Consider the following 22507-nt stretch of genomic DNA (forward strand, 5'->3'; position numbering starts at 1 on the left):
AAGGTCCTACTTATAGCACAGGGAACTGTACCCAGTCTTCTGAGAGAGCCATAAGGGAAAAGAATATAAAAAAGAATGTATGTGTGTATGTAACTGAGTCACTTTGCTGTACATCAGGGATTAGGCGCAACACTGAATCAGCTGTACTTCAATTAAAATAAATTAGGCTCTGTTAAAATATTCATGTAATTTTTATCTTTTTCATTAAATGAGTTTTTAATAATATATATTTTTTGGCTTAACACATTTTCTCCCCCAAGGGCACTAACTTCATGAGAACAAGGACCATTTCTATTTACTTCACTTATGTATTGTTGGATCCTCTCACTGTGCCTGTCACATAAAAGTCCTTAATAAAATTACTGGCAGGAAGTATTTTATGAAAGTTGCATATTTGCTTTGGTAGTGACTTGAGCCTCATTCTCTTTTCTGTCCAGGGTCATGAGATGACAAGCATTGGACTGCTGCTTGGTGTCGCTGCTGCTAAACTAGGCACCATGGATATGTCAGTTACCCGGCTTCTTAGCATCCACATTCCTGCTCTCCTGCCCCCAACGTCCACAGAGCTTGATGTTCCTCACAATGTCCAGGTGGCTGCAGTGGTTGGCATTGGCCTTGTTTACCAAGGGACAGCTCACAGGCATACCGCGGAGGTCCTGTTGGCTGAAATAGGTAGGACTTCAATGCGCTGCGGTCTCGTGCGTGTTTATTTCCCATTCCACAGGAGCCAAAGTAAAATGATAGTAAGATTGTAAGAATGAAGGAAAAAATAGTAGCTTATGTAAGCATAGAATGAGCTGCACTAATAAGAAAAACTTACAGATAATGTTTTCCACGGCTTATGTTACTCTGCAGGTTGTTAGTCTGCATGCTTACTGTTTGCCAGCCCATTATTGAGCTCCTGTGGCCCCATTTAATGAGGTGGCCTGTGGTCTTTTTTTTTTTGGAAGGGAGTGTGCCATGCGGGTTGAGGAATCTCAGTTCCCTGACTAGGGATTGAACCCAGGACCCCAGTAGTGGAGGCACAAAGTCCTAACCTCTGGACCACCCTGGAATTCCCGCCTATGGTCTTAAAATCACATGTGAGCATGCTCTTTATCCTGCTCTGTCTTTGCCAGGCATTGTCCAGCAGTGGTCTGCACTTAAAATTCAAAGTTGATCTGATCCCTGAAAGAACAGTGTTTATTCTCTTGGACAACAGCACTTCTCACAGAATGGGAGTGACTGACTCCTCCTTTTCTCCTTTGTGTACTCGTGGGTGTGTTAGTGATGAAATTTAGTTTCTGTGTTTTCAGCTGAGTCTGCATTTTTTTGGAAATGTGTCTTGGATGTTGTCATCTTTTTCTGACAAACGGAGACGCTCTTGGCATCATTAGTGCATTCAGAGTTTAGATATAGCACTTACATACGTCATTCTGCCCTGTTCAGGGTCTTTCTACATGTGTTTCAGGGTAGCCACAGAATTGGCCCGGGCCTGTTGGCTTCAGGCTCTAGATCGGTGGGTCTGATGCTCAGACTCTGCTCCAAATGACTTTTCCTGGGACCAGCTGGAGGGTGTGCTGCTTTTGTGGTGATGACAGAAGGGCAAGTGGAGAGCCAGATAATGGAGGCACGTTCTACACCTTTGCTTATATTATGCCAGCCAGGCTCCTAGGTCGAAGCCAGTCACGAGTGTTCATGTACAGTAGGAGATGGTGTCGGGAGAGTGGATGTTTATACAGGAGGACTGCAGGGCAGGAACGAATTGGGATCAACAATGTAGTGTGCTATCAGTTCAGTTCAGTTGCTCAGTCCTGTCCGATTCTTTGCAACCTCATGGACTGCAGCACACCAGGCCTCCCTGTCTATCACCAACTCCCGGAGCTTCCTCAAACTCATGTCCGTTGAGTCAGTGATGCCGTCCAACTATCTCAGCCTCTGTTGTCCCCTTCTCCTCCCGCCTTCAATCTTTCCCAGCCTCAGGGTCTTTTCCAATGAGTCAGCTCTTCGCATGAGGTGGCCAAAGAGTTTCAGCTTCAACATCAGTCCTTCCAATGAACACCCAGGACCGATCTCCTTTAGGAGGGACTGGTTGGATCTCCTTGCAGTCCAAGGGACTCTCAAGAGTCTTCTCCAACACCACAGTTCAAAAGCATCAATTCTTCGGTGCTCAGCTTTCTTTATAGTCCAACTCTCACATCCATACATGACTACTGGAAAAACCATAGCTCTGAATAGATGGACCTTTGTTGGCAAAGTAATGTCTCTGCTTTTTAATGTGTTGTCTAGGTTGGTCATAACTTTCCTCCCAAGGAGTAGGCGTCTTTTAAATTCCTGGCTGCGGTCACCATCTGCAGGGATTTTGGAGCCCAGAAAAGTCTGTCATGGTTTCCATTGTTTCCCCCTCTATTTGCCATAAAGTGATGGGACCAGAGATGCCATGATCTTGGTTTTCTGAATGTTGAATTTTAAGCCAACTTTTTCACTCCCCTCTTTCACTTTCATTAAGAGGTCTTTAGTTCTTCTTTGTTTTCTGCCTTAAGGGTGGTACTCTTGCCTGGAAAATCCCACAGACGGAGGAGCCTGGTGAGCTGCAGTCCATGGGGTCACAAAGAGTCGGACACGACTGAGCAACTTCACTTTCACTTTTCACTTTCACTTTTCACTTTCATGCATTGGAGAAGGAAGTGGCAACCCACTCCAGTGTTCTTGCCTTGAGAATCCCAGGGCCGGTGGAGCCTGGTGGGCTGCCGTCTCTGGGGTCGCACAGAGTCGGACTCAACTGAAGCGACTTAGCAGCAGCAGCAGCATCTGCATATCTGAGGTTGTTGATATTTCTCCCTGCAATCTTTATTCCAGCTTGTGCTTCGTCCAGCCGAGCATTTCTCATGATGTACTCTGCATACAAGTTAAATAAGCAGGGTGACAATATACAGCCTTGATGTACTCCTTTCCCTATTTGGAACCAGTCTCTTGTTCCATGTCTGGTTCTAACTGTTGCTTCCTGACCTGCCTACAGATTTCTCAGGAGGCAGGTCAGGTGGTCTGGTGTTCCCATCTCTTTCAGAATTTTCCAGTTTGTTGTGATTCACACAGCCAAAGGCTTTGGCATAGTCAGTAAAGCAGATGTTTTCCTGAAACTCTCTTGCTTTTTTGATGATCCAGTGGATGTTGGCAATTTGATCTCTGGTTCCTCTGCCTTTTCTCAATCCAGCTTGAACATCTGGAATTTCACGGTTCATGTACTGTTGAAGCCTGGTTTGGAGAATTTTGAGCATTACTTTGCTAGTGTGTGAGATGAGTGCAGTTGTGCAGTAGTTTGAGCGCTCTTTGCCATTGCCTTTCTTTGGGATTGGAATGAAAACTGACCTTTTCCAGTCCTGTGGTCACTGCTGAGTTTTCCAAATTTGCTGGCACTTCAGTGCATCACTCAACTGGAATTCCATCACCTCAGTTAGCTTTGTTCATAGTGATGCTTCTAAGGCCCACTTGACTTCACATTCCAGGATGTCTGGCTCTAGGTGAGTGATCACACCATCATGATAATCTGGGCCCTGAAGATCTTTTTTCTATAGTTCTTCTGTGTATTCTTGCCACCTCTTCTGAATATCTTCTGCTTCTGTTAGGTCCATACCATTTCTTTCCTTTATCGAGCCTGTCTTTGCATGAAATGTTCCGTTGGTATCTAATTTTCTCGAAGAGATCTCTAGTTCTTCCCATTTTATTGTTTTCCTCTATTTCTACTATAGTGGTGAAATAAATTATTCACAAAATAAATTTCCTATTACCAAAATATATAATAGCTTAAGTGAGTGGTCTGAGAAATAGTCAGAAGATCCTCAGGACTGGCTTTAAAAAGTAATTCATTTATGGGGTAATATAACATTTTTTGGCTGTATCATGATGATATCTAATGCTAATATCACACATATCTCACAGCCTTGGCTCTTTCATATTGTGTATAGAAGATTGTATATTACCTGTAAAAGATTCATGTGGATTCATAGGCATATGCTCTTTGTATAATTAGTCAGCATATACATACCATTTTTGTACTGCCCTTTTCATATATTATTGTCAAAAATGGCTTTTTAAATTAATTTTATTGTATAATAGCTCATTGCGTTGGTGTTCTGTAAATTGCCCAATCATTTTCTTATTGTCAGGGGTTTTAGGTGGTTTTTAATTCTTTGCTTTTAAGCAGTGAACATTTTACTGATTGCACGTGTATAATTGTTTTGTTCTCTTAAAAATTTTATTTTCTAGGGATGAAATTCTAGGAATGTGAACTTTTTTTCGATGTAATATATTATATATATAATACATTTTGCTGCATTGAAGGGGGTGGAGTTAGAATTAAAGGGTACTTTTTAAAAGTGTGGATTTTACATCTAGTCAGACTTTTGGCATCAATACAGAAAAATTCTATCATAGTAAAGCTTAGTATTATCTAGATTCAAAATAAGTGTCTGGATCTGGAAGTTGGTGATGGACAGGGAAGTCTGGTGTGCTGCAGTCCATGGGGTTGCAAAGAGTTGGACTTGACTGAGCGACTGAACTGAACTGCATAGTTAAGAATTAAAATTCTTAAATACTTAAAGTGTCCTTCCTGTCCATTATCAATATTTGAACATGTGTTCACTACATCTAATGAATGGATTTGAAAATAGTAAAACAAGAACAGAAGGAAAGAGGAAAGTAATTACAAATCAAAGCTTTTTGACCATCCCTCCCCTTTAAAATTTCTTGCTCCTTTTTGGTAATTTTTTTTGGTTTTGTTATAAAGCCCAAGGTTTTGCAGTGTTTTAAAGTCATTCCTTTCAAATTGGCAAATTAGAAGAACTGTGTTTGGGTTTTATTTTGTAGTAAACCAAAAGTCGTGGACAACATTTGTGAGAACGTCAGATCTTTCTCAGTGGGATTATATTGAATTCATAGCTCTTAGGCAGCTTACTGGAAAGTTACCTCTAAAACTTTTACGACTTAGGCTCTTAAGAGACCAGCTTGACCCGTGTTGCTTTATGTTTTGTAGGGCGGCCCCCTGGCCCAGAAATGGAGTACTGCACCGACAGAGAATCTTACTCGTTGGCTGCTGGTTTAGCCCTGGGCATGGTTTGCTTGGGGGTAAGCAGAGTTCATGCCTTCAGATGCTTCAGTGACAACATCTGCTTGTTGAGAAAAACGACCTTGACACATTACTCTGAATACTGCTCTGCCTTAGCTGACACTGATTCTGAGCTCTTTTCTTCTTTATGGATATTTTTCAAAGTGTCAGATTTGGGAATGGAGAGAAATAGTGAAGAGTAGGGCTTTAAGATTTCTTGACCCCAGCTTAGATGTAAGTGTTTAGGAATGAACCCTAGGAATGAAATTTCTCAGAAAGATTTCAAGACATAAGATGAAGAAGTGACGCCCTCTTAGTCAGAAGCCAGTGAGAATGGGTCTGGCGGGGAGCCTCGAGTCTGTAGAAGCTACTAGAGGTAAGCCAGAGTTGTCTTCTGGTACACTGATACTCCAGAAGGCCGCCCGCTAGCAGCTTTTTGTTGCAGAGTGCAGTATCACTCTGGCCCATCTTTAACCCCATTCAGGAGACACAGCATAGAATTACCAGAGACATTTCATTAAATGACTGTGTCAGCTGGAGTGTGGGCTCTTTGATTACAGATTGTGGGTTCCAATACAGGGTTATACTGAAACTAAATTATATAAGCTGTCAGTTAGGTTTTTGACTCTTCACATCTGACACATGAGGTAAGGAGGCAGATGATACAATGAAGAAAGCACCGCACTGGGAATTGGGACCTGAACTCTGGTTCTGACCAAGCAAGCCACGTCAGGTAACTACCGTATTGTCAGCAGTTGAGCCCCTCCCTAGACTGGAGCCAGGCTGCCTGTAACTACCGTATTGTCAGCAGTTGAGCCCCTCCCGAGACTGGAGCCAGGCTGCCTGTAACTACCGTATTGTCAGCAGTTGAGCACCTCCCGAGACTGGAGCCAGGCTGCCTTGTCTTAGGGCCGCGGTGCTCTTTAGTAGCTGTGTGACCCTGGGTGTGATCTTTGTGCCTCCCTTTTCTCACCTGTAAAACAGCAGCTATTTGATAGGCTTGTCCTCATATTAAGTAAATTAACCCATGTTAAACAGAACCACGCCTAGAAGAGAGTTAAGTGTTCAGAAATTTATTTTTATTACTGTGGTTATTATTGTTGGAATAGTTCATAGGCACCATAATGAAAGAATTGAGATGTTCATAGTTCACGTTTCATTTACCTACCTAACAGTTTCTTTAGCTGTTAGTAAAATTAAGTATATTTTGAAGCTTTTGTGTATTTTATGAAATGAAAGTATGAATTTGTCTGCATGTGTATTATATAATTTTTAATGTGAATCATTAGTAGACTGGGTGTTAGCTCAGGAGAAATGTTTATTTTAATTGATTAAAAACCCCGAATACCCGGCTTTGAAGTTACTCGGTCCTTTGTCATGGGCCTGTGTTAGGGATCTTACTCTGTAAAATCTCCTTTTACACTGTTCCTTCGTTCTCCAGCATGGCAGTAACCTGATAGGGATGTCGGACCTCAACGTGCCCGAGCAGCTCTATCAGTACATGGTTGGAGGCCACAGGCGCTTTCAAGCCGGGATGCACAGAGAGAAACATAAGTCACCGAGTTACCAGATCAAGGTAGGTCCAGATCAAGCAACAGATCAGAGTTCTGGAAACTAAGGAATTAATTTAAAAAATGGTAGTTTTCATATCAGCATTTGTAAATATGTTCAACTTTAAGCATGGCTAGCATTCAGAAGGATTTTAGAGTAATTCAAAGCTCTTTTACATGGATGAACTTTTTCTTTTGATAGGAAGGAGATACCATAAATGTGGATGTGACTTGTCCAGGTGCCACTCTCGCTTTGGCCATGATCTACTTAAAAACCAATAACAGGTACCGTCTGTCCACCCATCCCTTGCCATGACGGTGTCACTGCCCGTCTGACTGCAGTTGATTTTGAATTGCTCCATTGCCTAATCATGTCCGATCTTTTGCCACCCCATGGACCATACCCTGCCAGGCTTCTCTGTCCGTGGGAATTTTCTGGCAAGAATACTGGAGTGGGTAGCCATTTCTTCCAGGGGATCTTCCTGACCCAGGGATCGAACCCACATCGCTTGCATGTCCTGCATTGACAGGCAGGTTCTTTATCACTGAGCCACCTGGGAAGCCCCACTCTGACCTCAGTAGTGACACTAAATTCTCTTACTGTCTTTTCCTCACAGTAAAACTGTGCTAGATCAGCCTGACTTTAGTGCTGTCAAATACTGCCAGTTATTTTAATACCTGACGATACGGTTGCCAGTTTCTATTCATTTTTATAGTTGACGTCACTGACAATCAAACAGTGTCCAAATTCCTTTTCATTGATTTTGCATGTTGTGAGAACTGATGAAATCAGAAATACTTAGCGCTGTTGTATTCCTGGTTCCCATCCATAAAAATGGTTTCTTCTTAATGCAAGAGCTTTCTTAATGACCATACCTTCAGCCTTCCCAACCCCAGTAACTAGTGTTGGCGCTTGCAAGTAGATGTTTGGCATTTTATTCTTTTATATTTTGCATAGAAGAGTAAGTTGGGTTTTAAGTCTTTTGATTTAAAAACACTGTCTGAAATTCAAGAAATTTTTCAATATTGTAAATTCCTTTTTTAGACAAAGTGAATGTCTGCAAAATTTTAAAATTTTGCAAATTTTAAAAGCAGATTTATTCATCTACTGTTTAGATGAAAGTATACGTCATTGCCTTCTTGGCACCGGAGATGTTTCAGTGAATGAAGCAAATACTTAGCTTATAGTAAGGCATACATAGACGTACCAGATACTGCTTTGGAGGATGTGAAGTATTGTGAGAAAAAAATAGAGTGGTAGTTAGAGTGGAAAGAAAATTCCTGAAATCTGTCTTGTGATTCTTGACTGTCTTACTCTCTTCTTGAGCAATAATGCTTGCTGGTATCCACCACCAACAGATCCATTGCAGACTGGCTCCGAGCTCCAGATACCATGTATTTGCTGGACTTTGTGAAGCCAGAATTCCTCTTACTTAGGGTATGGTACTTCACAGTTTTTCATTTCTCTTAATTTGAGGAATCTATATAAAATGTCTCCGTAAACGAGCCTTTACTGTTAATCCATCATGTATGTATATAACTGGTAGTATTATTTTGAATAGTCCCAAATATAGCTGTAGGAATTGCTAAGTAAGGCAACCACATTGATATGTAATACTTGAAGTAACATTTTAACTTTTCACATTATTATTCAAACTTGCTAATCAGCAGCAACTCAGTGGGGCTTCATTACTACTTTATTTTACATTTTTTTCATTGCTTTTAGGAGTGCAGTACTACTGTTAAAGGTATAATTAGTGACAGTAATTGTTTGACCTAACTACCTCAAATTTTTCCTCTTGATATTTAAATGTATGTTTTTAGCATATGATAGGCTTTAAATTCTGTAGATTGATTCTTTTCCTTATGGCTTTTCATTTATGGGGCAAGTTTTAAAAACTTTTCTCCAACTCCTCCAGACTTCGATGATGAACAACTCAGTGTTAGATTTTTTGGTGATACATCTATTGGGTTGGCCAAAAGCTTCACTTGGATTTTTCTGTAACAGCTTATGTAAAAAGGTGAATGAACTTTTTGGCCAACCCAATAAACTTTCAGTTTATTTTAGTGAGTGGCTTAGGTTGATATTATATACTTAGCTTTATTTTGAAAATTTCCATCAGTTGGGAACTGATTCTTAAATTGTTCTGTTACTGGTATTATCATTACAAAATCTGTGAACTTCCCCTGCTGCAATGAATTTTTTTGTATTTCGTTTTTAAGACACTTGCTCGATGCCTGATCTTGTGGGATGATATTTTACCAAATTCCAAGTGGGTTGATAGCAACGTTCCTCAAGTACGTACGTATGATAAATACTATTTTATTTTTAATCATAAAAATTATGATTTCTTGTGGGATTTTCTAAAACCCTATAAAATACTACTTCTTTTGAAGACAACATTGATGATTATGGTACTTCTTCAAAACACAGGAACTTTCATTTTAAGATTGTATGTGAGCACAGACCACAACCTTCCTTAAAGAAACCTAAGTGTTTTTGACATTTTTATTCTAGTTAAGTATGCATTTATCAAAGTTACTACTTTGTGACAATTTTTTATCTTGTATATAATACGTTGTTTTAATTATTTTATGGCATATTTACCCAGTGAGCTAAGTAGTTAAAAAAATAAGCAGTCTCTTATAAAAACTCCAAATATTGTAAATATTGTAACTAAATATTGCCCTTTAATTAACTGTCCGTGTCCTTGTTACTGTTTTATTTGGAAAATAAATCCTTAAGAGTGCTAGAATGCTTCTCCAATGTTTTAATAAGAAAATTCCAAAATAAAGGTTGAAAGAATGTTATACAAACACCCTTACAGCCACTTAGCTACTGCAATTAATGTTTTACTGTATAAGCTTGCCTGATGTAGAGCTTTTTATTAATGGAGTCACAGTATATACCCTTTTGTATAAGACTTCTTTCATTCAGCATGATTTTGAGATACTACTGAGTGTTCAGCCTTTGTTGTTAAGTAGTATCCTATTGTATGAATATACCACAGTTTCTTTTTCCATTCTTTTTTGAGAATTCTCTTCTCTTTTCCCATTCACACCTGGGTTGGTTCTAGGTTTCAGTTATTGTCAAGCTACCATAAATACAATTTGTGGACTTATACTTTAATTTCTCTTGAGTGTTTACTTAGGATTGGAACTACCTAGGCATGGAGTGGACGGTATGTTTAGTTTTCTAAGGACAGGTGAACTTTTCTCCAGAGACACTGCACCTTTTTACCCTCGGAACAGTGCTGTATGAGGGTGCAGACTGCTGCCCATCTTGCCAGTGGTGTTCGTCTTTTTAATTTTAGCTCTGCTTGTTAATACATAATGATAGCTTCCTGTAGTTTCATTTTGCCTGTTGAGAAAGTTTTTATTTACTTATTGCTTCTTCATATGTCTTTTTTATGAAGTATCTGTATCTTTTTCCCATTTAAGAAATATTTTGGGGGCCTCACTGAGTTGCTGGAATTTTTAATATATTCTGGAAACCTCTCCTTTATCAGATAAATGTTTTGCAAATATCCCTCCTAACCTGTGGCTTGCCCATTCATTTTCTTAGTAACATTTTTGATGAGCATAAAATTTTAAAATTTTGATAATGCCTAATTTATCAGTTTGTAATTTTATAGTTGTTGCTTTTTTGTGTCCTTGGGAAAAAAAATTTGACTAACCTGAAGATTTTTTTTCTAAAGCTCTGTGTTTTGGCTTTTATGTATACTTATGTAGTTTATCTCAGTAATTTTGTTTATGATGTGAGATTAAGGTTTAAGGCTTCCATATTTTTAAAAATATAGGTATTTAGTTGCACCAACATCATTTGTATTCCTTCTTTTCCTTATTGTATTCCTGTGACTCCTCTGTCAAAAATCAGATGACTATTGTATTTTATACCATTTCTACAAGTTGCATCGTTTCTATGAATTTATGTTCACTTACTCTTTTTCAGGCATTTCATTTTCCTATTTAAGTCCATTAAGTGAATTTACAATTTTCGTTTTTGTACTTCGCTGTTGTAAAATTTGCATTTTTCCTTTTTAAGTAATTTCTACTTTTCCTTTTTTTAATATAACTTTTTTTTAAGCTTCATACTTTTTCTGATGAGATTTTCTGTCTTTTCATTATGAGCATATTGTCCTTCCAGTTAGAAGAGCTGCTTAAAATCCTTCTCTTCTCATGCCAAGAGGGTGGTCATTTCAGGATGATTTTCTATGGTCTTTTCTCTTGGAAGTATGTCGCATTTCTTTTCCTTATGTTAAGTAATTTTGATTTGTGTCTGAGACATTGTGCATGTTTTTTTTTTTTTTTAAACCCATGTATTTGGAAATTAAATGTCCACTTTTAAATGATGGCTGTATCTAAGAAGCCATGACAAGGAAAATCAGAAAATATGTGTAACAGAGTAAAAGTGTGCATGCTGGTTTTTGAAGACTCCAGCTTCTCTTGTATTCCTCTAAGGAGTGTTGGTTGATACATATGTAGGTACGTGCATACTTGTCTTTGTGTGTGTGTACACATAAATATACATACATACACACACAAATCATTTTGCTTTAAAGCAGCAGTTAATTTACTTGAAATCAAATGTCAAACCCTGTCTCTTGGGTGCCAGTTCTAATCTCAGTTGAGTTCTTTAATTCTGTGGGGTCTGGGTCTGCCCTGGTCCCATATGATTCGTGGGTTAGGCAGACATTTAACTCCTTGCATAGTCAGAGGTCAAAAGTAGCAGTTCTTCTGGAAAGCATGCTTTAAAATACACATTGCAGGATGAAGTTATACTTTTTCTTCCACTCCTTCATTCAGCATGTGCGTGTTGATCCTTTGCAAATGCAAGACACCACCCTAAGTTCTGTGCTACATTTAAGATGCATCTGACATGTGGACTGATTTTGAGAAAACTTCAGTTTACTAAGTTTAGTTTTTTTTTTAGTTTTCAAAGTGAGGTTAAACATGTACACAAATAACTCTTTTCAGATGGAAAGTGAAAATTCATGTAAGTTCTTTTTTTATGTAACTTCTGTTTTTAAAGTTTTGTGGAAATGTAGTCCTTGGACTTTTAATACAGGTATCTCTGTGACATTCCTTTTCCTTCAGACTTAATAATTTTAAATAATTTTAAATTTGGTCTTTATTATATTAGAGTTGGAGACGGCAATGGCACCCCACTCCAGTACTCTTGCCTGGAAAATCCCATGGGCAGAGGAGCCTGGTAGGCTGCCATCTGTGGGGTCGCTAAGAGTCTGACACGACTGAGCGACTTCACTTTCACTTTTCACTTTCATGCATTGGAGAAGGAAATGGCAGTCTACTCCAGTGTTCTTGCCTGGAGAATCCCAGGGACGGGGGAGCCTGGTGGGCTGCCGTCTGTGGGGTCGCACAGAGTCGGACACGACTGAAGCGACTTAGCAGCAGCAGCAGCAGCAGCAGCAGCATATTAGGTTACTCAGTAGGGTGTATAACAAGTTCACAGATCTGTTGGTTGATACACCTGTCTCTCTACGTTCTCCTCACTCCCACCTAGTCACCTCATTGATTCTGTAGCAGGGCTCCTTGTAGGGAGCACTTAGCATCAAAAAAGGGTTAAAAAGGTCACTTTATAAACTGCTTATTTGTTTGAACTTAAGGCATGTATCAAATACAGTAACTAACATCTTCATAAAAAAGCTTTACTCTGCAGCCTGTTTCTCTTTTTCTTTCCTTCTTTCTTTTTTTTTCTTCAGTGTTGTGCTATTAATTGTTGAAGTATTGCCCCCAGTGTATGGGTGGGAATGATGTACTTTTGATTATTTGTTATGTCAGGACTCCTCAAGGCCACTTACTGTATCTTTCCATCTTTCATTCCTAGCAGCTCGCACACAGTAGCTAGAGCTCAGTACCTCACTGTTAGGTTGAAAGAGGACAGACTGGTCCAAAACCACCCTTGCTAGTCAGAGGTAGGGCGAGACTTAAACTAGCTGTTAGGCCTTCCGAGCGTGAGACTTTTTTTTTTACTGTTTATCTTTATTTTGTTGTGCTGGGTCTCAGCTGCAGCATGTGGGATCGCTGGTCTCTGTGTGGTGGTGTGCAGGATCTCCATTTGTGGCATGCACACGCTTAGTTGCAGCATGTGGGATCCAGTTCCCCTACCAGTGATCGAACCTGGGCCCTCTGCACCGGGAGCGTGGAGTCTTAGCCACTGGATATCGGGGAAGTCCTGAGAGCTCAGGATTTTTGTCTTAGGCTTCCCTAGCGGTCCAGTGGCTAAGACTCCGCGCTCCCAGTGCAGGGGGCCCGGGTTTGATCCCGGGTCAGGGAACTAGATCCCACATGTTGCAACTGAAAGATCCTACACGCCACAACTAAGACTTGGCATAGCCAAATAAAGAAAGATCAGGGGAAGAAACGAGCAGTTTGGTGGTCTTTTCTTGTTCATTCCTGTGTGCCTCAGCCTGCTTATAAGTGATTACATGTTTCCCTTTGATTGCGCCTCATATTTCTTACTTTTTTCTTTAAACTTACAAGGCTGTAGAAAAGATAAAAGGGCTAGGCTGAGGAGTGTGTTCCCCGGCCCCCACACACAGTTATTATAACTCAAGGTTTTAGTGATGCTTTAAGTGGTTTATGATCAAGTGTGATCTTGTGATAAGAATGGTACAGATCTATAATAATGATAATAATAGCAGCTAACACAAAGAATATGTGCTAGGTATTAATTTTAAGAGCTTTGAGTAGGTTAAGTCTTCTAATTCTCACAGAAACCTAGAAGGTAGGAATATAATTTTTGCTTGTTTTACAGAGGTGGTTCAGGGCTAACGTGTGGCCCTGCTTCAATTAGAACCTAGGCCTTTAAGTGCCAGGCTATATGCTTTTAAAGATAAAAAGGAGCTTGAGCTTGTAACTGCCTGCTTTCAAAATAGAAATATTTGATTCCTATATGATATTATTGCTAATTTATATAGTGAAAGTTATAATTAGGCTATCCATGTATATATTAACTGCTCACTTTGGAGTTATATCAGTTTTTCAGAATTCTCATTCAATTTCTAAGTAGATACATTCCAAATTAAAAATAAAGACAAGAGGAAGAAAGATGGAAGTAGTTATTAGCCTATATTACATAGCCAACGTTATTGCTTACCTCATTGAGATTATGAAAGGGAGAAGGTATTTCAAGTTTTTTTTTTTGATTGGCGGTGCTCAGTATATAAGAAGGTTGTATCGTAAGCGACTCTGAATACTTACTGGTTTATTATAGAAAGTGTCCTGAAAAGTCTTCTAAAAAGAGTCGTAGGAATAAATCTTCATAGTTTTTCTTCTATGTGCTTGCATTCGTAAGTTTTAAAAATGTATAGCTTTATCTTTTTTATTTGTATTTAAGTGAAGAGAAATCAGTTCATGGTTTTAAAGTTAGACATTCTCTGTATTTTTTAAAAAATAAATTCCTGTTCATATTGAAAGGAAAGGGATGGGTTTCTGAACAATAGTTAACAAGTTAACATGTTGACAGTTTGGGTGACTAGGATGGTAACTAACCTTGTCTGTGGTAGGAAGGCAGGCTCAGTACTGGGAACGGTCATGAGTCTGAATACTGGAGGCATTCATACGTCCCTGGTTAGGAGCTCTTTCCAGCTGCCTTTCTCTGCTTTCCCGCTGCTTCCCCTCACTTCTGCCCCAGGTCTCCTCTGTGGCCATCGTCCTTGCATTTCATTTCACTGGCGTGAAATCTCACTGCTCTGTTATTGCTTCAGAATATACTCAGGTAGTCCAGTTTGTATTTGTTCAGTCCTCTTGAGGTATTTGCCCCATCTTAGATCTGAAATTGGATTGCAGTCAGTGTGATTAAACTATAGGCCTTTGAATGAGATGGTTTGGTAAAGTTTACGTAAATATGACCATAAGCAGTGTATTGTTATTCAAATTACTAGACACTTGTAACTTGAATGTTAATATCCAATATTCTGCTTTCTGTCTTGACAGATTATAAGAGAAAATAGTATCTCTCTCAGTGAGATTGAATTGCCTTGCTCAGAGGATTTGAATTTGGAAACTTTGTCGTAAGTCCTAAAACATCTAATACACATTAGCTACTCCAGTATCTGTCAGATAAATGAGTTGAAATATATTGTGCAAGAGAGATGCTGTCCTTGATTCGAGTAATTATTCTAAATCCCGCATGTTCCTAACCATGGTTTATCAGATGTTCACCAGTTTGTTTTTTTATTTAATTCTCTAAAGCATAGAATTTTTACCCTCATAAAACAGTATCAGAGATTTAACTTATATATATTCCTTTTTTATCCTTTTCATTAAAAAAAATTCTCAGTGATGGTTAGAAACTATCTTCTTTTGCTACATGTGAGAGAGTGCAGGCATGAGGCAGACTATCAGCTAGAGCCACATGGTGCTTCTGCTTAAGGAAAGCAGACGGAAGCCTGCCCAGTTGATTGAGTACAGGCGCGCTTGAGCATTCCCAGAAGTAAAGGAACTAATTTAGAGAACAGGAGTATTTATTATTTGTGTCCCCAGATAATAGTAATAATGAATTTTAAAGCAAAACAAGGAGAATATTTCAATCTGTGGTGATCTGTTTTCAGGCAGGCACATGTCTACATCATTGCAGGCGCTTGTTTGTCTCTGGGTTTTCGATTTGCTGGCTCAGAAAACTTATCAGCATTTAACTGTTTGGTAAGAAATATCTTCCTCTTCGCTGTTCTCTTTTCTTTTTTACAGAGCCTTAGTATGCATCTTTTAACCTTAAATTTTTTCTTTTGTTTTTTTCCAGCATAAATTTGCAAAAGATTTTATGACTTATTTGTCTGCACCTAATGCTTCTGTAGTAAGTCTTTTTGTGATGGTTCTCCTTGGGAATAAAATTAAACTTGAAGAAAATTCACTGATAATTCAACTACTTATGTGTTGCCAAATATCTGTACAGTCTTTGAATTTAGAATGGGAGGTTTGAGGCTTTGGCTCATCTTTGTATTTTAGTTCTGGTTAGTTGGTTGAGAATGTGACTACCCTTACAGGCATTTATTTCTTATGATGAGAGAATAATTAAGAAAAGCCATGACCTTCATGGATTGTCATAATCTTATGCCATTCTCAATACTAAATGCTGATAACTGCTTGTTGGAAAAATTACTTAGAAAAAATACAGCTGCTATTGAGGATTGCTGCTCTGATGATAGTAAGACCACAGGGTTTTATTTCCTGGTTAAAAAACAGATTTAATTAACACTATTGATATTAGAAAATTGTCAGCATCAGAAAAATCTAAAAGTAGTCAAAAAATGGACTATGGTATATCTACACTGTTATATAGAGGAGCTATCAACAGCATGTTGTGTAAGAATTTTTTACTAGTGAAGATTGCTTATAATAAAATAGATTAAAAACTTAAAAATACTATATATAATAATATCTCAATTTCATTTAAAAGATAGATACTATAGGTAAGATTTGGGGAGAAAGCCAACAGTTTATAGCTTTTAGTATTCCAAGTAATTGTTATTTCCTTCTTCATACCTTATTGTCTGAATTTTCCACCTGGAACTTAAATTTCATAATCAGAGAAAACATTTTTTCAGAGTTTTTTAAGTTGTGAACATCTGTAGTCTAATGCTGGCTGCTTTAGTTTTGATGATAAAATGTAGCACAGCTGATGTGGTGTGTCATCTTCCGTGTCTCCAGACAGGTCCTTACAACCTGGAAACTTGCCTGAGCGTGGTGCTTCTGTCTCTCGCCATGGTGATGGCTGGCTCGGGGAACCTGAAGGTTCTGCAGCTTTGTCGCTTCTTACACATGAAAACAGGTGGTGAGATGAACTATGGTTTCCACTTAGCCCATCACATGGCCCTCGGACTTCTATTTTTGGGAGGAGGCAGGTAATATAGTTTAGCCATCAATTAATTTATGCCACACTATGGGGGGCTTCCCTGGTAGCTCAGTTGGTAAAGAATCTGTCTGCAGTGCAGGAGACCTGGGTTCAGTCCCTGGGTCGGGAAGATCCCCTGGAGAAGGGAATGGCGGCCCACTCCAGTACTCTTGCCTGGAGAATCCATGGACAGAGGACTCGGCGGGCTTCAGTCCATGAGGTTGCAAAGAGTCGGACACGACTGTGCGACCAACTTTTTTTTTCTTTAGGAGAGTTACCATCTTCTCTCTAACACATGTGGCATCACTGCCTTTCTCAGGGTCTGTACTCAGTACTTCATTGTATCACTTCTTGTTCCTCACTCTTGAATGATTTTACTCTTCTACTAAATTGTTGTCTCATAAAAGGCATGAACGCTATCAGTCATCAAAGCCTATCAGATTTGCTGTTTTCAGTTTTCTTGCTCTCTTTGTAGCATCTATCATTCCTGACCACCTCATCCTTTTCTACGACTTCCCTGGCTTTTAATGATCTGTTTTGGATAAAATACACTTACAGAATAGTGTGCAAGTCATAGGGGCATGACTCAATGAACTATCTACAATTTGAGAATCTCTTAGATGTTCCATAGAGCAAGATGTCACTCAGAATACCCATCTCCAACTGCTCTGTCCCTTCCAATTTACTGTTACTGTATTCTGCCCAAACATAACTGTAGGCTTCTAACACGTTTTGAAATTAGAATGGAATCATATACTATGTGTCCTTGCATACTTTATTTCTTTAGCTCAGCATTGTGTTTGAGATTCATTCATGTGGCAGGTAGCGTTTATTCATGTCTCAGTGCTGTTGAATTCCATTGTATGGTTATACCACAGTTATTCATTTACTCTGTTAGTGATAGATATGCTTATTTTCTAGTTTGAAACTGTTATGAATATTCTTGTACATGTTTTTGGTTTTGTTGTGTACAGATCTGTGAGTAGAACTGGGTCATTGGGTATATATTTCTTTTATATTTCAGTGGGTAATGCCATCAGTACTCCAGAGTGGTTTTACCATTTTGTATACCCATCAGCCTCATATAAATTTCCAGTTGCTCCCCATCCTGGTCAGTCCTTGCTGTTGTTAGCCTTTATTTTAGCCATTGTGTAGTAGTATCTCGTTTTGTTTAATTTCCATTTTCTTGAATAATGGTATGTGGTGCCTGTTTATAGCTTTGGTGGTCAGCTGAAAATTTCCTTTGGTGCTAGCCAAATCTCTTGCTACCCATTTTCATATTGGTTTATTCATTAAAAAAATTTTATTTGTGGTTTAATGTACATAACATAAGATTTATCATCTTACTATTTTTAAATGTCAGTAATATTAGATATATCCATATTGTTACACAACCAATCTCCAAAGCCTTTTCATTTTGCAAAACTGAAACACTATCAGTTCAGTTCAGTTGCTCAGTCGTGTCCCACTCTTTGTGACCCCATGAACTGCAGCACACCAGGCCTCCCTGTCCATCACCAACTCCCAGAGTTCACCCAAACCCATGTCCATTGAGTTGGTGATACCATTCAACCATCTCATCCTCTCTCATCTCCTTTTCCTCCTGCCCTCAATCTTTCCCAGCATCAGGGTCTTTTCAAATGAGTCAGCTCTTTGCATCAGGGGGCCAGAGTATTGGAGTTTCACCTTCAGCATCAGTCCTTCCAATGAACACCCAGGACTGATCTCCTTTAGGATGGACTGGTTGGATCTCCTTGCAGTCCAAGGGGCTCTCAAGAGTCTTCTCCAACACCACAGTTCAAAAGCATCAATTCTCCTGCGCTCAGCTTTCTTTATAGTCCAACTCTCACATCCATACATGACCACTGGAAAAACCATAGCCTTGACTGGATGGACCTTTGTTGACAAAGTAATGTCTCTGCTTTTTAATATGCGTCTAGGTTGGTCATAACTTTCCTTCTAAGGAGTAAGCGTCTTTTAAATTCATGGCTGCAATCACCATCTGCAGTGATTTTGGAGCCCCCCCAAAATAAAGTCAGCCAGTGTTTCCACTGTTTCCCCATCAATATGCCATGAAGTGATGGGACCAGATGCCATGATCTTAGTTTTCTGAATGTTGAGCTTTAAGCCTACTTGTTCACTCCTTTCACTTTCATCAAGAGGCTCTTTAGTTCTTCTTCACTTCCTGCCATAAGGGTGATGTCATCTGCATATCTGAGGTTACTGATATTTCTCCCGGCAATCTTGATTCCAGCTTGTGCTTCCTCCAGCCCAGTGCGTCTCATGATGTACTCTGCATATAAGTTAAATAAGCAGGGTGACACTATACAGCCTTGACGTACTTAGAAGCGCTTTTGCCCCTAAGCAAGTACTCCTCATTTCCCTGCCTTGCCCAGTCCCCTGGCAGACACTGCTGTGCTCTCTGTTTCTGTTAATTTGACTGTTCCACATTAGTTTATCATTGTGATTCCAAGACCTCTGTTCGTTCTTTATGTTATAGGTATCTTCTGCTCTGTGGCGTACCTTTTAACTCTCTTGTTATCTTTTGATCAACAGAAGTATTAATATTTTTCTTTGATGGTTTGTCCTTTTGATGAAATATTTCCTTACCCACCAGAAATGAAGATATTCTCTTATTTATCTTCTAGAAGTTTTTCAGCATATTTCCATTCACATTCAGATTTAGAATCTACCCAGAACGGATTTTTCTGTGTTTGCCCCTTCCCCCTCGTCCCAGTTGACTCTCTGCTGTTAAGAAACAGTTTATTGGTCCTCCACTGTTTGGCAGCACCACCTTAGTTGTAGATTAAGTGTCCATGTCCATGTGTTTGTTTCTGGGCTGTTATGTTCAGTTGTCTATTTTTCTATACTTGCACAGTACCACAGTTGACTTAATTATTGTAGTTTTTATAATAAGTTTTGATATCCAGTAGAGTAAATCCTCCAAAGTGAGCTATGTTCTTTGAAAATACATTTTTCTGCTCTTAGCTCTCTACATTTTATATAAGTAGTGGAATTTGTTTGTGACTTTTCCAAACTAAATAATATGATTAAATATTGCTAGGAATTGCATTGAATCTTTCCACTGGTTTGGAGGAATTAAAATCTGACATCGTTGAGTCTTAAAGTCTATGAGTATAGTGTAACCTTTCATTTATTTAGCTCTAGAGTATGTGACCTTGGACAGCTGACATGATATCTGTTAAGTCAGTAGTTATTTTACACTGTTGAGAGTGAATTAAACATTGGAACACACCCTTCCACAAGTACAGAAAGTCAGGATTATTAAAGGTGTGCATTCATTTCCTTTTGACACATTTTGTAGAAAGTTCTGTCTTTTAATTGTTTAAAATTAAGAATGGTTAAGGAAAGATTATCATAAAAATTCTACTTTTTTTTTTTTTAATTCTACTTTTTAAAATGTAGTTTCCTTTCAAAATAAGCCTCTGATTTGTTGTATCCTCTTGCTCAGGGTCATCTTCTGTCCTCACATGCTGTAGGACTCTGCTTGCCCTCTTGCGTATTGAGCAGTTTTTCTCCCCTTCTGCCCATCCTGCTGTTGCTCTTCTAGTGACTGTTTTATCTTTGACTGATTGTATGCACTCTGTGACATGGTTTACATTTCTCTTAGCATAGTTAACCCTTATGCTTAATCTCAAAATTTCTGACATTAATATCTAATGTTTATCTTTGGACTTATCAGAATGGTAAAGAGAAAATGGCCTAGCTTATGTTCATGTCAAAATAGATGTATTTCTGTGTTTTAAATTTTGAAATCTCTTCTTCATAAAATATATATGTGTATAATAAATACTGAATTCTTACTTGATACCCTAATTATTAAAAGAGATAGGGAAAGAGATAGGGGGATGTCTACATGTATATGTATAATAAAAAATATGTATACTGAGTAATGATAGCAGTGGTTTTATGTGATGTCCAGAATCATCTTTATTTCAAAATATTTGTAGGAAAGACTAAAACTTTAGTCACCCTGTTTGCCATACTGAATTTGAGCAACAGTAAAATATTAATTTGGAGAAGGAAATGGCAACCCACTCCAGTATTCTTGCCTGAAGAATCCCATGGACAGAGGAGCCTGTAGGCTACAGTCCACGGGGTTGCGAAGAGTCGGGCACGACGGAAATCTCAAAAGGTTTTACTTTACTAAGAGTGTATGGCCTTTATAACATAAGTTTATCATACCAATAATAAACAGAACCTTGTTTTTTAAGGAATAGTTGTTTATTCATTCATTATAACTTTTTAATGATAGCTTTTGCCTGTTTTATTTAGTCTAGCATTCTAAGGAAATACCTATGCTTTACAGAATGGAAAAAAGTGTTTGAGATACCCAGTAAAAAAAAACCCTGTATGTTTAGAAGTAAGTTTCAGCATTCTATTAACAGGTATATATATATAAAGCTGGAGAAGAAGGCAGTGTAGTTCACACATGACTTTTTCAGTATCTATAATCTCTACAATTGTGCTCATTGTTCTCGCTGCTGTTCTCTCTTAGGTCAACACTTTGTTAAGCTTTGAAATTTAACATTTGTGATGTGTCACTTCTGCTTTAAATAGTAGCTGATGTTGAAATGGCTTAAGGACTGACTAAAATGTTCCCGTTGTTGCCGCACCCGCAGTGATCAAGGCACCAGTTTCATCAACACACCTTGCCGCAATACCCCAGTTCCCCAGTTCTCAAGGCTGCTGTGAAAGCTGAAAGTCTGCGCTGTGTGATGAGTAACGCCTGTCCCTCCGTGTTTGTTCTGCAGGTACTCTCTGAGCACATCAAACTCGTCCATCGCCGCCCTCCTGTGTGCCCTGTACCCCCACTTCCCAGCTCACAGCACTGACAACCGGTGAGCCGAGTGGTGTTCCTCACGTGGCCTTTCTTCAGTTATCTGGGGTGGGGGAGTCATCTGAGTGTGTTTTGGCTCAACAGACTCATTTCCAAATTCGCTATACTGTGTTCTTAAACTTAGTTATCTTCCTGGATAAATCTTTTTAAAAAGTTTTTCTCGCAAAATATTAAGCCAGAAGAGAACTTTGGGCTTCTGATGCCTGACCAGCCTTCTCCCATTCTCCAGTCAGTTGAACTGCTCTAAACCCAGAAGTAGGCCAGACCAGGGGTATCATTAGGGGAAACTCAGCGTACAGAGGACAGCAGCAGGAGAAACTGAGTACACTTTGGCCAAAGTGTTTAATTCTGAGAGAGGAATTTATCTAATGTAGTGGCAATGTCTGTATGAATTCCATTTGCTCCCTCTTTGAATGCTGAGAAGTTTTGTTTAACTGACAAAGGGACAAGAAAATGCAGCCAAGAATGAGTTTAGAAGTGGCAGTGACGAGTAGAACCCTACACATGGAGACGCCATCTGATAACACAGCAGCTCTGGGTGCAGAGCGCAAAGAACCACCACAAGTTTCGGGCCCAGCCAGTCTTTCCCGTTTGTGGAGGAAGGGCAGAAGATAGCCCCTTGTGCCCCAGGGACATCCAGGACGCTCTGAGAGCTCAGCTGCAGGCAGCCCCAGTGGTCTACCAGGGAAGGCACAAGCGAGGGAGGCCCGCAGTAATGAGCCGCCACTCAGAGCCGCAGTGTCACGTGCAGCCAGAGATGACAGGAAGGCCGCCTTCACAGAGGTAGTCTGGTGTGAAGTCCAAACTGCACTTTCTTTTTTAACATTTCTTTGGCCTCACCGCACCACATGTGGGATATTAGTTCCCTGACCAGGGATCAAACTCACACCCCCTGTGCTGGAAGCATGGAGTCTAACTGCCAGGGAATCCCTAAAGTCCAAACTTTAATGATAGATGGTGCATAAGAATATTGTTGTTAAAATTAGTATAACTCTGATGCATGGTCTCTTACTTGTAAATTTAAGGAAGATTGTTTTGAGTTGTTGAAGTCCGCTATCGCTTAGGGTACAAGGGAGATGGTTAGATAGCATCACCGACAGCATGGCCATGAATTTGTGCAAACTCCGGGAAACCGTGGAGGACAGAGGAGCCTGGCG

General features: G+C 39.3%; 1 protein-coding gene across 1 annotated transcript in view; it reads left to right on the forward strand.

Moving 5' to 3' along the window:
* The window catches only part of ANAPC1 (anaphase promoting complex subunit 1), a 94448-nt gene that overhangs the window by 51259 nt on the left and 20682 nt on the right, over nucleotides 1-22507 (forward strand). The window contains exons 29-39 of the mRNA XM_052647575.1: nucleotides 438-672; nucleotides 5012-5103; nucleotides 6525-6659; nucleotides 6836-6918; nucleotides 7993-8071; nucleotides 8857-8931; nucleotides 14593-14669; nucleotides 15210-15300; nucleotides 15398-15451; nucleotides 16306-16499; nucleotides 21265-21351. Coding sequence (XP_052503535.1) covers nucleotides 438-672; nucleotides 5012-5103; nucleotides 6525-6659; nucleotides 6836-6918; nucleotides 7993-8071; nucleotides 8857-8931; nucleotides 14593-14669; nucleotides 15210-15300; nucleotides 15398-15451; nucleotides 16306-16499; nucleotides 21265-21351 — 1202 coding nt within the window. The remainder of the gene's footprint in view (nucleotides 1-437; nucleotides 673-5011; nucleotides 5104-6524; nucleotides 6660-6835; nucleotides 6919-7992; nucleotides 8072-8856; nucleotides 8932-14592; nucleotides 14670-15209; nucleotides 15301-15397; nucleotides 15452-16305; nucleotides 16500-21264; nucleotides 21352-22507) is intronic.

This window comes from Budorcas taxicolor, chromosome 11 (genome assembly GCF_023091745.1).
Source record: "Budorcas taxicolor isolate Tak-1 chromosome 11, Takin1.1, whole genome shotgun sequence".
NCBI classification, from domain to species: Eukaryota; Metazoa; Chordata; class Mammalia; order Artiodactyla; family Bovidae; genus Budorcas; species Budorcas taxicolor.